This window comes from Hippoglossus stenolepis, chromosome 21 (genome assembly GCF_022539355.2).
Source record: "Hippoglossus stenolepis isolate QCI-W04-F060 chromosome 21, HSTE1.2, whole genome shotgun sequence".
Lineage (NCBI taxonomy): Eukaryota > Metazoa > Chordata > Actinopteri > Pleuronectiformes > Pleuronectidae > Hippoglossus > Hippoglossus stenolepis.
In genome coordinates, this window is record NC_061503.1 from 19,192,783 (window position 1) to 19,207,574 (window position 14,792).

At 45.1% G+C, this 14,792-nt stretch overlaps 2 protein-coding genes across 2 annotated transcripts; both read left to right on the top strand.

Annotated features, from left to right (window-relative positions):
- Window positions 1-190: 190 nt before the first annotated feature.
- Window positions 191-7,259, top strand: fads6 (fatty acid desaturase 6). The gene is made up of 6 exons (XM_035145974.2): window positions 191-1,000; window positions 2,912-3,078; window positions 3,821-4,001; window positions 4,093-4,280; window positions 5,728-5,907; window positions 6,512-7,259. The coding sequence occupies exons 1-6, from the start codon at window positions 742-744 to the stop codon at window positions 6,659-6,661; spliced, it is 1,125 nt and encodes a 374-aa protein (XP_035001865.2). The 5' UTR covers window positions 191-741; the 3' UTR covers window positions 6,662-7,259.
- A 151-nt stretch (window positions 7,260-7,410) lies between these two features.
- trim16 (tripartite motif containing 16) lies at window positions 7,411-14,718 on the top strand. Its single transcript, XM_035145973.2, has 6 exons — window positions 7,411-9,128; window positions 11,620-11,715; window positions 11,958-12,191; window positions 12,675-12,846; window positions 13,078-13,173; window positions 13,475-14,718. Exons 1-6 carry the CDS (start codon window positions 8,463-8,465, stop codon window positions 14,071-14,073), a joined length of 1,863 nt encoding a protein of 620 aa, XP_035001864.2. The 5' UTR covers window positions 7,411-8,462; the 3' UTR covers window positions 14,074-14,718.
- The last annotated feature ends 74 nt before the right edge of the window (window positions 14,719-14,792 follow it).

Sequence of the window (14,792 nt, forward strand, 5' to 3'; positions counted from 1 at the left end):
TTATTCAGTGTGAGGATGTAAACGGAGCCGTCAGTTCATGGCCTCCAGCCCAGAGCACGTGGCCTCCCTCCAGAAAAAAGAAATGCTGCCCGACACCAGAGACAAGCCGACGCAGCGCGTGGATCCGAGCACATTCCTGCACAGCAGCATCTTCTCTTTTCACTCTGAACCTTTCACCCAGTAGAGAAACAAGTGAACGGCCTCTGTTAATCCTCTGTTCTGCTCAGGCCTCCTTTCTGCCTCTCCTCCTTTCCCAGGATGTTTGCCAAGGTCACAGTGATGGGAGGAGGAGGAGGAGGAGGAGGTCTGCTGACACAAAGAAACACAACGGGGGGGAACGACATGCAGAATGTATGACGCACCAGAGAGGAGAGAGAGAGGAGGAGGAGGAGGAGTCTCTGAGCAGCTGCTGTTCTGTGTGAGGATTTCTGGATCCATCACTTCCCAGGGCGGCTCCACATCTTCAGGCTGTGGGGCGACACATTCCTCTGCTGCTGGACTGCAGGAGGAGTCAGCTGACCAGAGAGGGATGAGGAGGAGGAGGAGGAGGAGGAGGAAGGAGGAAGGAGGATCCACGAGGCCCTTGAAGCCACTGGAAGGGGGCTGGGCCTCCCTGACAATGCTCCGAGCCAATAAGCACTTTCGCAATCCCAACTCCGACCTGTGGACTTAACACTCAGGGCGCAGCACATGACACAGACCTGGCGGTGACTGTGTGTGGACGGAGCAGAAGGCGCTGACATGCAGAATGTACCGGAGGAGTGGAGGGAAGGTGGGGATGAGAGGATGATGAGGGAGCTGGTGGTGAAGAGGAGAGGGGGTCCGGAGAGCAGCGGGGGGATGAAGGGAGAGGAGGGGAGGAAGAGCGCAGGTGGAGAAGAGACTCTGATGATGGAGCTGACGAGGATGGTGCAGCAGATGGTGAAGGAGAGCAGCTGGTGGGAGAGGAGGGGGGTGGACTGCTGCGTCCTGGCAGCGGCGTTCCTCTGTCTGCCGCCCGGTAACAAACTTTTCTTTATCATCCTGCAGCATTCAAATTAAGATAAACAGAAAGAAAACATGTATCTGACCCTAAACTCCAGTTATTATATGTTGTATAAAACATGAAACCATAACATGTTTGTGTCTCAAACTGTTTCATAAAAAGAATTGAATCTTTTTGGTATAATGTTCTCTGGGTTTCTCGATGTGGAGGTTCCTTTGTTAAAGTTTGTTTTGACTCAGTTCAGGATTCAGAGCTCAAACTTTCTATTCTGTTGTTTGTTCATTGCCATGTCAAACTTTATTAATCAAAACCTAAAACCTTTATTGTTATTTCAACATAATAAAAAACCCAACCATCATAAACTGATAAGGCTCAAGAGGATTATTCTGTCCGACAAAATATAAATATTCAGTTTACTGTCACAAAAGATAAAGACAAACTTGAGTTAGTGAAGGAATTGTTTATTAAGTTAATGTTCGGTTCAAGGAATCGATTCATGTTTAACATTGTTTATAGTCCCTCATTAGTGTTTCAGCTTCTATTCTCTTATTCTGAAATGTAATAACTTTCCAGCAAACAGCCCCCTCATCTTATTACCAGTGCTGTCAGTTCATTCATCGTCTCCCCTGGTTCCCACGTATCTGGGTCACTGGTGGTGATGATGGAGTGCCTCACGTCACTCGATCATTGGCTCTGACAACAACCTGCTGCAGACGTGATGTGTCACTTGATCTCTGCTCTCGCTCCCGAGCTCCTGATGCTGGGGCAGCAGCTTTTAGCTGATTGGCCTCAAACACAAGTGTCGACTTCTGAGTTGGACTCGGCTGCAGCGTGAGTCTGTGCTGCATCTGTTATTGTGCGTCACAGAGCTTCTGACTTATCACCTCGAAATAGGCTGCTTTGAAATATGAGTTGAAATATATTAGCGCAGTTTTATTGGGTTAGGAAGAGAACATGTCACCTAAAACCTGCTGTGAGAGCTTCACCGGCAGCTGCTGCCTCAGGCTCAGTCTTTTACATTAATTATTTAAAGTCGTCAGACTCGGGTCAGCATCAAGCTTTTAATGTCTATAAATACAGGACTGGACCAGTTCAATATAAAGAAAATCATAGGAATTCAAATATAGAAAATTATGATTCCTTATGTAATAATGTGAGGAACTGAGACACGGAGCTGCACAGTCACCTCCAGTGAAGCAGAAGCAGAAGAAGAAGATGGTGTTAATGCAGATGTTAGTTGCCAGCTGCTGATAAACCAAACAAAGAAGAAGAAGTGAAGGATAAAGTTTCCTCATCACATCATGGCCGACGGCCTCAGTGCTGCACACACAAAGACACGTAGTCTCTCATGGTTCTGGTGGTAAACTCGCTCAGTTCGTCCGTAGGTCAAAACACTTTGACTCAGACTCAGATACATTTGGAAGCAGGGAAGTGCAGCAGCCACCAGTCAGAGGCCCCGGGGCCCGAGAGGTCAATGACCCCCGGAACCACCGTGTGTGTCTGAAATCACTCACTGATCACTTTATAGATGCATCGAGGGCAGAACAGCCCGTCCTGTCGTATAAAGGTAAACACGAGCAGAGCATCGCAGCACAAAGTTCAGCAAACAAGTTTATTTCTACAGACGATCATTCAATATGTTTTTGTTTTTTTATACCTTAAAGTATTAATACTAAGTGTTAAATAAAGATTTACAATTTACTGTGGGATTTAGTTTGGTCTGGATCTGTCCGAGGTCAGAGGTCACATCGGCACTCAAACAAGAACACGAATAAAAACATGACAACAACGTACAAGACAGTGAAATGAGGAAAATAAAGAAAATAGACAGAATGTACGATCACTTCATGTTATTAATAATATACTGAGTCGTGTTACCAAGGTCGAGTTATCAATATCTCAGTTGTGTTCTTTCCTGCCTCGCAGCCTTCCTGCTGCTGTCCTCCTCTCAGATCCTGTGGTTCGTGGCGGGCGGGCTGCTGATGGGTGTCGCTCACGCTGTCCTCACCATCAAAGGGACGCATCTGGCGAGCCACGGGGCGCTGAGCGAGTCGCAGGCCTGGGCGAAGTTCTGGGCCGTCTTCTTCATCGAGGTGACAGATTGATGAGGATGGGAGGGATTAAACTATTCCTGTAACTCCGAGCTGTAACCACGGAGCTGCCAGTTGTCGAAGCCAATTCGAAAACTAGTTTCAAGTCTTCTTCAATACAGCTGATGATCATTATGTAAATCAAAAGTCCCATTTATAGTTCAATTGACCATAAAGTGTACATTGGTGTGTGGATACCACAGTGTGATTGACAGCTGGTACCGTCCAATGGGTGCAGGTGGCAGGTGTAAGTGGCTCCACCCCTCGCTCCTTCAAATATGCTGACTTCTGGTTTCAAAGAACCAAGATGGCGCTGGACGAATGTCAAACTGAGGCTTCAGAACAGCAGCTCACAAACCGGGTCACGGTGGATTTATATATAAAGACGAGTAATCAATAAAACAACAACATGATGTTATGACCCTTTTATGACCGACAGGAAAGATCAATGTGTGCAGGAGGGAAACGTTTCCTGCAAATCAGGAAATTAAATCTGTTTCATAACCTTTTTATAACCAAAATGATCCTGTAGCTGAACGTTAGAGGTCGTGAAGTCGGATGTTTACTGAACAGTTTGGTGACCTCATCGTGACCTTCGCTGCTCTGGTGTCAAACTGGAGGAAAGTCAATACAGACGTTGACCTTCCTGCTTGATTCATTGATTGTTTAATGTGTTGAACGTGTGTGTGTGTGTGTGTGTGTGTGTGTGTGTGTGTGTGTGTGTGTGTTTCCTGAACGCACACAGATCTGTGGCTCGTTCTCGGCTCAGGCCGGCGTGCATGGACACATTAAGATGCATCACGCTCACACTAACGTCATCGGACTCGGGGACTCCAGCGTCTGGAAGGTTCCCTTCCTGTCCCGCTCCCTCTACCTGTTCGTGGCGCCGCTGTCCTTCCCCATCATCACGCCACTCGTTGCACTCGGTGAGAGGCTCGGACGGGATCTGAATGGATTTCTCTCCTTCTGATTGATCCCTTGAGTTTATTCTGTGTTTGTGATTCTCTGGTTTTGCAGCTCACATCAAAGGTCACTCGTTGGTGCTGATCGGCAGAACCATGCTGATGATCTCACTGGGCCTGTATTCCCAGTACTGGCTGCTGATCCACGTCTCCGGGTTCCAGTCGGCTCACGGCGCCCTGCTGTGCATGCTCGTCTGCAGAGCCATGTTCTCTGTGCCCTACATACACGTCAACATCTTCCAGGTGAGCACACGCCTCAGAACCACAGACTGTAAATACATAATGCTGACGTGTCTCCACTTCCTCGACGAAGCCAGATCTCTGGGATACGAACGCTGTCATCTCACGGCGATGACGTCATTTGGAGTCAGTCTCAGCTGTCAATCATGACGTTTGATCCCGTTTTTATATCATCAAAAAACTATTTAAAGCCAAACTCTCTGAACTTTATCCAGATGATTTGGCTTCACTCTCATGTTCAAGTTTCTGAGAAGTTTGTTCTTGATTAGCTATTAGTGGAAAACAGAGTGAAAAGTCATGACTGACAGCTGAGACTCGTGATTGGTTGACAGTGTGTATGGGCGGGACCTCGACGCCACAGATCGAAGATTTCTGGGAAAAAGTGGAAACACGTTGTTCTTATTTATTTATTAACCTCTGAATTCTAAAAGAATGAACACGTACATTTATCTTAATCCTGTTTCTTGTGTCTTGGTCTTTGGATGTTATGAATTCGTGGCCTCAGACTTTTTCTGAAGGTTCTTTGTCTGTAAAATCCTAAAAGTAAAAATCCCTGAGACGCTGTTGACCTCACACAGATGTCTGCTGCATCAGTTTCCTGCCAAACGATCACGAGAGCAGCTCTGGTTGGAGAGAAGCTGCTGAATGCAGCTTTGTGTCTGTGAATTAAAGGATAAAAAGGAACAATTCATGCATGATGTTCTCAGATGGAGTCCTGCAGGTCATTGTGCATTGTTCTGATCAAAGCGTGTGAGGGCGGATTAGAAAACACAGGTTCTCCATGTGGAACATGTTTGTTCTCTGCAGGGGGGGGGAGAAGTTCAGACTCAAGAACTTTCTTTATTTCACCATGAACTTAACGCTCCTCTGTGCTTGTTAAACTTTGGTCCTCTTTGCCCTAGAGTCTCATCTGAAAACTGTGTGTGTTCAAACCTTCACTAGCCAACACTGAAATTCAAGGAACTGAAATCCAGAGCGACTGAGCTGATTCTTTATTTAACAGCTGGATAAAGCGACTGTGTCCCCATGCGGACCTGCAGGGTCTCAGGTTGTTGTCCCAGGTTCCTGTGAACGTGATATCTCAAGAACGCTTTGAGGGAGGTTCTGAGTTAAACTCAGAGATTTGCTGATTAGATTTCAGTTGTCAAAGGTCAAAGGTCACAGTGAACTCATATGATTCTGGAGAAAAACATTCTGCGGTAATTCTAGTTAAGAAATGCAAACTGGGGCCATTTTGACATCTGTTTCTCTTACTTGTCAATAATAATATAATAGATGCAAATGTATGATATTATTATTTGAGCAGAACAGTGAATCTGTAACTCTGAGCTTTCATTTTTGATTTTGAGCTGAAATTAATGTAACAGTGTGATATGACCCAACAGCTGCTGAATGGACTTTGTGCTGAGACAGCTTCCTGTGATGATGACGAACTGTTTCTAATCCGCAGCACATCGGCCTCTCCATGTTCTCTCCGACCCATCGACCCAAGAGGATCTACCAGATGACCCACGGCGTCTTGAACCTGCCTCGTAACCCTGTGCTGGACTGGATCTTTGGACACTCTCTTATCAACTGCCACGTGGAGCACCACCTCTTCCCCTTTCTGTCCGATAACATGTGTCTGAAGGTAAGAAAACTGAGAAACACACATTATCAGCTTCCTCCTGATGCTCTGATATCTATCTTCATATGTCTGTGATAAATCAACTGTATTTCTCTGACAGGTCCATTTAAAACAGATACTGTGAACTCATAAGCAGCTAAAAACAAACCTGAACAACCTTGTACAATCAATAAATATCGATTTAAGAAGATTATAATTCAAGTGCACCTGATATTCAACTAATCAATCAATCCATTGGTCGTTTTGGTCATTGATTAATCACTGGAGTCATTTTAAAAGATTAAATTAAACATTTTGATTGATGGAGCTTGTTCAATTTCCAAACATTATAGCTTGTTAAATTAAATATGTATATTTGTAATATTATTTTTATTTTTTTAATCTTTACAATTTCAAATTTGTATTATTGTTTTATTTTTATTCAATTGTTTTTATTTCATTGTTTTATTTTATCATATGTTTGAAAGAAATTTGTTAGTCTGGTTACTATCGGTTTATGGTAAATTTGTTTTTAATATAATTATTCACATCATTATTTACACAGTGACAGTTACGAGCCACATGTGACGTGTTGATCTTGTCCCTCTCGTCTCCCGTGTCCCTGCAGGTGAAACCCGTCGTGTCCAAGTATCTGAGCGAGAAGCAGCTTCCGTACCAGCAGGACACTTACTTCTCCCGCCTCAGCATCTTCTTCCACAGGTACCAGGAGCTGATGGTGTTTGCTCCTCGCATCACGGAGCTGGTGGGGGTGCAGTGATGGAGACAAACTGTCTCAGACTCTTTCAAACCGCTGCCGCTCCAAAAGCACAAGCTTCAGGTTTAAGCACATCTCTGCTGACGTGAGTTTAAATCCACGACGCTGACTCGTTAGGTTCACGTGGTTTGTTTTGCTGTTTGGTTTCAAGCTAACACGATTTATCTTCAGTGATTTTGATCAACTGTCAATCAGGAGCTGAATTATAGTTTCCCAGCAGGAGTTTGACCACAGCTCGCTGACCTGGGGTCTGTCTCATGAAGCAAGTTCAACTTCTTCAGCCTCAGTTTGAGTTTCCTGGATCAACCACAACCACCGGACTCCAGGAACATCCAGAGAAAATCATATTATCTGAGACATGAAGAAACAGCTGAGCTTTGTGAGACAGGCCCTGTTTTACTATAACGACGTTTAATTCTTATTAAAGTGTTAATATTTAAAATGCCAGTGAACTGCAGCTACAGAACATAAACACTCAGCCTCAAGCCTTTTTTTTTACATTATAATAATTGTAACATGAAACTAATCGTTTGTTTCTTATTTCATGGAATCGTTGTCTCGTTAAATCCAAACATCTGCTTCATTAAAGATGAAACTAAGATCCGTTGTGTTTTTGTTAAATGAGTCTTTACACGTACATCAGGGTCCGACATGTTTCTACCGGAGCCCAGAGGAGACAAACACCGAGAGAAGGACTTTGTGTTTTCACCTGAAGGCCACAGTGGGACGTGTGCAGCTGGTTGTAATATGCAGCTTCACCACTAGATGCCAGCAAATCCTACACACGACCCCTTTAACTGCTTTTAGTTAAGATAGCACACAAATAAATTAACTTTAACTTCAGCAGGATAAATATATTATATATTCTATAATCAATTTATTTATAGGGAAGTGTTTTACAGAGTGTGGGATGAATAAAAAACACAGTTTCCCACGAGGATCAATAAAGTGTTTCTGATTCTGATTCTGATTCTGATTCTGATTCTGAAACATTAAACAGCTCTGAATGGTTGATACGAGCTTTTGGAGCCTTGAATAATGTTTTGATAATAATCTCTTTCTTTTGTCCAACACATTTCTCTCTGTTCTCCTGCGTCGGTTTGTTCTCCAGGTTCAAAACCTTTAACCTCGTTCTGCAACTATGCAAAAGTAAAATTATAAAAACAAGAAATGTGGAGGTGAAATCTCTGTCTCTGATTGGCTGAGCACACATGTGATGGATCACATGACCCCATGAGAGTTGCTCCTGCACGCTGAATGTTTTCTGTTCATATAAGATCAACGTCCTGCAGGTCAACGCTCTGATAACCAGCTCTGGTCACATGGGGGCAGCGTCTGCTCTGAGTGGCTCACTCGGCAGGAACATGTTCACATGTGGAAGAGGAAGTGAGGAGATGATTTCCTCAAGTTTATCAGCAGAAAACAACAGAGCAACAAAGACGTGAGTTCATCAGTGTGGTGAGTAAAGACACACGTGTTTCTGCATCACAGCTTCATGATCAAAGCATGTGTGTGAATGCAGCTCTGCACCTCCCTGTTCCTCCTCTGCACCGTGAGCTCCACCCTCCTGCTCCTCCAGGCCCAGGCTGGGCAGGGAGTGTGTGTGGGGGTGTGTGTGTGTCACCGGCTGCATGTTGGAGCTGAAGGGGCGGACGACATTCAGACTGAAACCATGAGCACTGACGCTCACATCATCTAGGTGTGGCCTCTCTTCACTGAGATCCAGGAACTGGCAGAAGTGGCCGAGCCAGTTATTCTCTCAGAGCAGAGGAGAGTGAAACGTTCAGGGAGACACTCTGGAGACATGGCAGATACAGCAGCTCCCACCTCCACACAGCAGCCGGCGGCGGCCTGTGGCCCCCCCGCCTGCGGCTCCTGCCTCGGGGACAAAAGTAAAGGATGTCCACAGTGTCTGAAGAGTCCAGACAAGCCTCAGCCGGCTGAGGGTCTCAAGCAGAACGGAACAGAGGCTGAGACTCAGGTGAGCAAAGAGGAAACTCCAGACACCAAGACAGCAGAGGAGACCAAGATCCAAGACGACCTGAAGGAGTCCGAGGTCCCCAAGAAGCTGGAGGAGGAGAAGAAAGAAGCTCAGTCCGATGAGGAGAAGAAGAATGAAGCTAAAGAGGAGGTGAAGGAAGAGGAGGCCAAGGAGGAACCTCTGGGCCCCGACGACGTGGTGTGCGACTCCTGCATCGAGAGCCCCTGCAGGGCCCTGAAGTCCTGCCTCACCTGCCTGGTGTCGTACTGTGAGGCTCACCTCCGGCCTCACCTGGAGAACCCCAAGTTCCAGAACCACCGGCTGGTGGAGCCGCTCAGGGACATCGAGAGGAGGACCTGCGAGAGCCACAAGTGGCCCCTGGAGATCTTCTGCTGCGCTGACTCCTGCTGCATCTGCCAGGACTGTGTGACCGAAGACCACACGGGCCACAACACCGTCCCCGTGGTGGAGGCTCGCAAGCGGATAGAGGCAAGTGTCCTCACCTTCCTCTGATTCTCTGATTTTATCCCCACATGTTCACACATGTAGATATGAGTCGTTTTGTTCTACAGTTCAAATCCTAAACTTTCCTGGCTTGAGACCCTGTGACTGTTTTTATTCTGTTCAAACAAACACTCAGATTTCCATGTAGCAGGACAAAGTTTCCAGAATTCTTTGTTCGTCTGTGGAGCCCTCAGGGTTTCCCTCAAGTCTCCAGACTCGTATGTTGAGAATCTTTGAATTCTCTGTTTAAATCACTGTAGATCCAACATGTCTGGACGACGATTCAAAACTTTGAAGGTTTCACAGTCGACTCTGGAAACTTGATCGACACTTTTAACACATTTGATAAACTTAATTAGTCAACTGAAATGTTTATATCTTATCTTTTATTTATTCTTGATCTGTGGCAGAGGTGGAGCTCACCGCAGTCTTAAGGACATGGAAAACTCCTGAGCAAATAAAAGTTTTCAACATCAGAAGAATTAAATCTGTCTGTAAAGGTGCGATTTGTTAGTAATTTAAACTCAGACGTGATCCTGTAAACCAGATCCAATGATTTCACATACAGGAGAAGATGCTGTTTACACAGTGTATATATAGAAGTGTTAAACTGAGCAGCTTTGATGGATGTTCCTCTCAGCACCTGCAGATGAAGGACGAGCTGTGTCTCTGAAATCCATCACAGTTGTTCTCACACGTCCCAAAGTTCAGCTGTGAATTCTTAATGTGATTGAACAGTAGTTCTGACGCTGTGAAGGTCACATCATGAGCTCGGCCTGAACTCAACCCTGGGATCCGTTCGGCCGCTGTGACGCAGAGAAAAGCTCCAGCTTCATTCATTCTTCTCAGTTTCTGACGGTGTGTGACCCTCAGGTTCAGGCATTCGAGTCCACATTCCTGCAGAGATCTGCCGCTTTCAGCCCACACCTGTTATTTACAGAGTGTGATGTCGCAAAACCTGACACAAGCTCCATTAGAGCTGCAGAGCAAACACTGGTGGTGTCAGAGAAACTGTAAATGACCACAGACAAACATGACGTGTTGCTTCTCTGTCCTGCAGAACGATTTCTTTAAATCTCCACGAGAAAACCAGAAGGGAAATGACCCAGATCCAGTTTAAATTAAAATTCTACGCTGAGGAAATGAATTTGCATTTCTCCGAACGGTTCCCTCTCATAGAGATTTATCTCCACGGGACAGAGCCACAGTAAAAACAACAAAGAAGACAATAGAGTAGAAGGACTTCCTGTCCGCGGCTCATGTTCCACTTTAGAAACACTGCTATTGTAAAAACTCTTTACACAACACAAGCCTCTATTTGGTTTTATGCTCCTGTAACAAGCAAAATATCAAGACGCAAAAAACCCAGGAGGTCATTTAACAACACAATCCTTTAACAACACAATCATTTAACAACACAATCCTCCTTACAAGAGCAAAATGTTGTTGTTTCAATGAAAAAGAATAATCTAATGATAATACATACTCTACATTGTGTATGTGGACAATATCTATACAATCACAACACAAAACCACTGTGTCCAAGTGATTCACAAGTAAATGAACAAACAAACACACACACACACATTAATAAATAATAATGCAGCAATTGATTTAAAAAGAGTAAGAATAGTTTTAAATGTGGAATTGAAGGAAGTCGCTGAGACAGGAAGTTGGATTTCAGCAGATCAGGTGACGGAGTTTGGTCACATGACCTGAGGAAGAGGAGGAAGCAGCTTCAACACGTCGACTCAGACGATCGCACATATTTACTTTTCTAACCTGAGACAACAAAGAACTTTGACAGAATTAAAGCAAAGTAAATTCAGACACTACTATGATATTTAAAATATTGATATCATGTTAATAATACACAAATAATCAATTTCCTCTTAAATGTTTTCTTTTTTTCGGACAAAACACAAAATAATCAAAATAAATAATGAATTTTACTGATAGACGAATACTTTTTTATTGATATTGTAAGAATATCATTAATGTGAATTCTTTAGTCTTCGATAACCATATTGTGAAAGTTTGATTAATTTGTTCGGGGGTTATTCAAGTAGCCATTTTAAGGTTTTTCATCCTTAAAATGGATTTGATCTCCCGTCACTCGAAGGAAAAGCAACGTTTCCCCTCAGACTCTGATCTGTGAGGAACGGTTTTCACCTTGAGTCGCACCTTCAGGTCCAGAGTCGCCTGGACCTGCCCGAGGAATTCACACATCCACTCTGAAAACAAGTCAGAGCCTCGAAAACCACCAGTCTCAGAATGTGAGATATCACAGATCTCAGTGCAGAGTCGAGGAAACCAGGAAACCTCCCAGTTCTGCTGCAGAAACAGTCCAAATGAGGTTTACATTTGCAGATACGCATTCTTTCCCTCTGACGTATTTTCCGCATTGCATGGTGTGGTCTGTGGTTTGAGCGAGGAGACGAGCGGAGGTCTGATCTGGCTCTTGTTCTGTTCTCAGGGGGAACTGAAGGAGAAGCAGACGGAGATGGTGAAGACGGTGACGGCTGCAGAGAACGCCATCAACAAGCTGCAGCTAAACACAGTCTCCATAGAGGTAAACACTGACTAACCCCAGGCCTCACGTCGCTGTGTCACATGAGTTTCACAATAAAAACATGAGTCTATTTTTGGAAAGAGAATCCTAGAAGCCCTGATGTGTCAGAGCCACTCCAACGGGACAGGTTTCCCTGAGAGAGGAAATCCACTCTGGTGTCTTACATCACAAAACTGTGATCCCCTGCATTCCTGAGCGATTCATAACTTGTTTGATGTGGAATTATAATCCCTTGTCTGCAGCAATCGGTGACGGAGGTGCGAGCCGTGATCGAGAGCCAGTTCGAGGAGCTGCAGGCGGTGATGGAGAGGGCCAAGAGGGAGGTGACGGAGATCCTGGAGGGCGAGGAGAAGCAGGCGCTGAAGCAGGCCGAGGGCATCCGGGTTCACCTGGAGCAGAGGTGCACGGACCTGAAGAAGACTCAGGCGCAGGTGGAGAAGATTTCCAAGAACAAGAACGATGTGGATTTCTTACAGGTAACGTCAGGGTTCAGGTTGTTGAGGGTTAAAATACAAATAAAGGGAATGATCCTGAATGACTGAGGGGTTAAAAAGCACTGATTTCAGTTTATTATAAGGTCTAATTAGGTATTAAAAACCTTTTGTCTTCTAACGTCTGGACTCATTTACATCCTCCAGTCTGTCCTCAGTGTCTCCTGCTTCCTTTTTAACACCAAGCAAAGGACCCATATCCAGATTTGATCCATTTACACTTTAATCCGTCCACTTTCTGCTGCTCATCCAGGTCCAGCTCATGTTTAACTGTTAATTAATAATAGGAAAAATTATTATTGGGTCTGGCAAGAAGGAAAAATTTGTTTGAAAAATAAGAGTAGAAAAACCAGTAGGACCGGTTTTCATACTTTGACGTGTTGACTAGTAAACAGGTTTCAAATGTAATCTTTGTGGTGTTTATTTAAATTAACGAATGCTGAAGAGAACCCTGCTTCTGTTCTGCAGGAGTATTCCGAGTGGAAGAAAGAAGCCCCTGACATCTCTTTGCCTGGGGTCTACATCGGCCTGATGGATCGTCTGAACTCCTTCAGCCGTGTGATCGTGGACTCCACACGGGAGCTCTGTGCCAAGCTCGTGTCCTCGTACATAGAAAAAGTTAAAGAGACCTGCAATAACGGTGAGAGCGGCAACTCGCCAGCTGTGCAGATCTCTGAGCCGGGCGAGTTCACACATGTGGAGAATGTTCAGCCTGTGTGTCATCGCCTGACCTGACGTAACATGTGTGAAGAACTCGAGAGCGGCTTGTTTCTGTGTCACACACAGAAGCAGCAAAACAACAAATACTTGTTTGTGCACATGAATGAATCCGGACTGTGAGACACTCAAATATATTTATCTTCTGTTTCAGACCATCTGGGAATAAAAACAACGGTTCATGCGATTATCTCATCGAAGGAGAACAAGTCGATTCCAGATCCAAAGAAACACGCCGACTTCCTCAAGTGTAAGTGTTGAACATGTGCAGATAGAGAAATGAAGGAAGGTGGATAGACGTTAAGATGATAGAGATCATTTCTAGAGGAGAAAGTAAAATGTTGCAAAGTTCTGACACGAGTTTAAGTCCTGAGATTTCATCAAGAGAAAACCATCCAGGCCTCGGGCATAAAAACTGAATTCTTCTCTTTGACTCTGTGGATTTAAACGTGTTTCTGTTCCCGTTGTTGTGACTCATCTACAAATGAAAGAACAATGCAGAGGATATGACCTTGAGCGTTGTCCCTAACCTTTTTGAATTCCTCTCCCAGACGCCGCCCATGTGAGTTTCGAAGCTGTCACCGCTCATAAGTTCCTCCGTCTGACGGAGGAGAACAGGAAGGTGACTAACACCACGCCCTGGCAGCATCCGTACCCCGACGCACCTGAGCGCTTCGAGAACTGGCGGCAGGTTCTGGCCACGGAGAGCTTCTATATGGGGCGCCACTACTTTGAGGTGGACATCAGCGGCGAGGGGACGCACGTGGGCCTGACCTACAAGAGCATCGACCGCAAGGGCAGCGAGAGCAACAGCTGCATCACGGGCAACAACTTCTCCTGGTGTCTGCAGTGGAACGCTAAAACCTTCTCCGCCTGGCACAGCGGCGTGGAAACCCCCCTCAACGTGGAGAAGTTCACTCGCATCGGCGTCTACGTTGACTACACGCGAGGCCTCCTGGCTTTCTACGGCGTGGAGGACACCATGACGCTCATCCACGAGTACAAGGCAGAGTTCCTGGAGCCTCTCTACCCGGCGTTCTGGTTGTCGAAGAAGGAGAACATCGTGGCCCTGGTGGCGCCTGGCGAACCGTTACGGCTCAAGAGCCCCTCTCCACCAACATCACCTCTAAACACATCCACAGTTTCATAAACGGCAGCGGAGCAGCAACTGGAAACCTGTTTGTCCTCAGTGATACAAGCAGAGACTGTAAATAAAGTTGGACGACACGTCTCCACTGTGGAAAATCTAAGCTAAAATATCCGAGATACAGGCGCCGCCATCTTGAAGTGGTGCTGACACACACGTTCACCCAATCCTGAGTCAGTCTCAGCTGTCAATCACGACAGAAACGTCTTTGAGGAATATTTACACAACTTTTACTTTGATTCTTTGGTTTGGTCCATGTCCCATGTGCTAACATGGAGGAGGCGGGGTTTATGATCTATACTGGTGGTCGGCTGCAGCCGTAAATAAAGATGTCGTCCATCTTTATTTACAGTCTATAGACACATGAGACGGTTAATACCAAAGAACGGTTTCATACATTTTAACGTCATATCAAAACAAAAACCAGCTGATGGGAACATTTTTCCTTTTTCATTTTGTTTACAGACGATTATTTTTGCTGCAAAATCTTATATGAATAATCTGAAAAGCTGTTTATCTCATGTCCATTCGGGCTCATGTCAGGTTGTGTGGGACTACTGTTACTGTTACTGTACTTTTCATTACACTGTGAATTCACAAAAGCTCTTTATTTCCTGTGAAATAAATAAAACTTCCTTTTCCAAGAAAGAGAAATCTGCCTACTTTGTGTTCCCAGAGCATCAACACTTCACTTTGAGCGACTGAAACCTTTTCACTGCAGG

Excerpts from the sequence above, each read along its gene's own strand:
- fads6 (XM_035145974.2), top strand. The coding sequence starts at position 742 with ATGCAGAATGTACCGGAGGAGTGGAGGGAAGGTGGGGATGAGAGGATG. Across the intron at positions 4,002-4,092 it reads CACGCCACTCGTTGCACTCG|CTCACATCAAAGGTCACTCG; the intron begins GTGAGAGGCTCG and ends CTGGTTTTGCAG. Across the intron at positions 5,908-6,511 it reads CCGATAACATGTGTCTGAAG|GTGAAACCCGTCGTGTCCAA; the intron begins GTAAGAAAACTG and ends GTGTCCCTGCAG.
- trim16 (XM_035145973.2), top strand. The coding sequence starts at position 8,463 with ATGGCAGATACAGCAGCTCCCACCTCCACACAGCAGCCGGCGGCGGCC. Across the intron at positions 9,129-11,619 it reads AGGCTCGCAAGCGGATAGAG|GGGGAACTGAAGGAGAAGCA; the intron begins GCAAGTGTCCTC and ends TTCTGTTCTCAG. Across the intron at positions 12,847-13,077 it reads TAAAGAGACCTGCAATAACG|ACCATCTGGGAATAAAAACA; the intron begins GTGAGAGCGGCA and ends CTTCTGTTTCAG.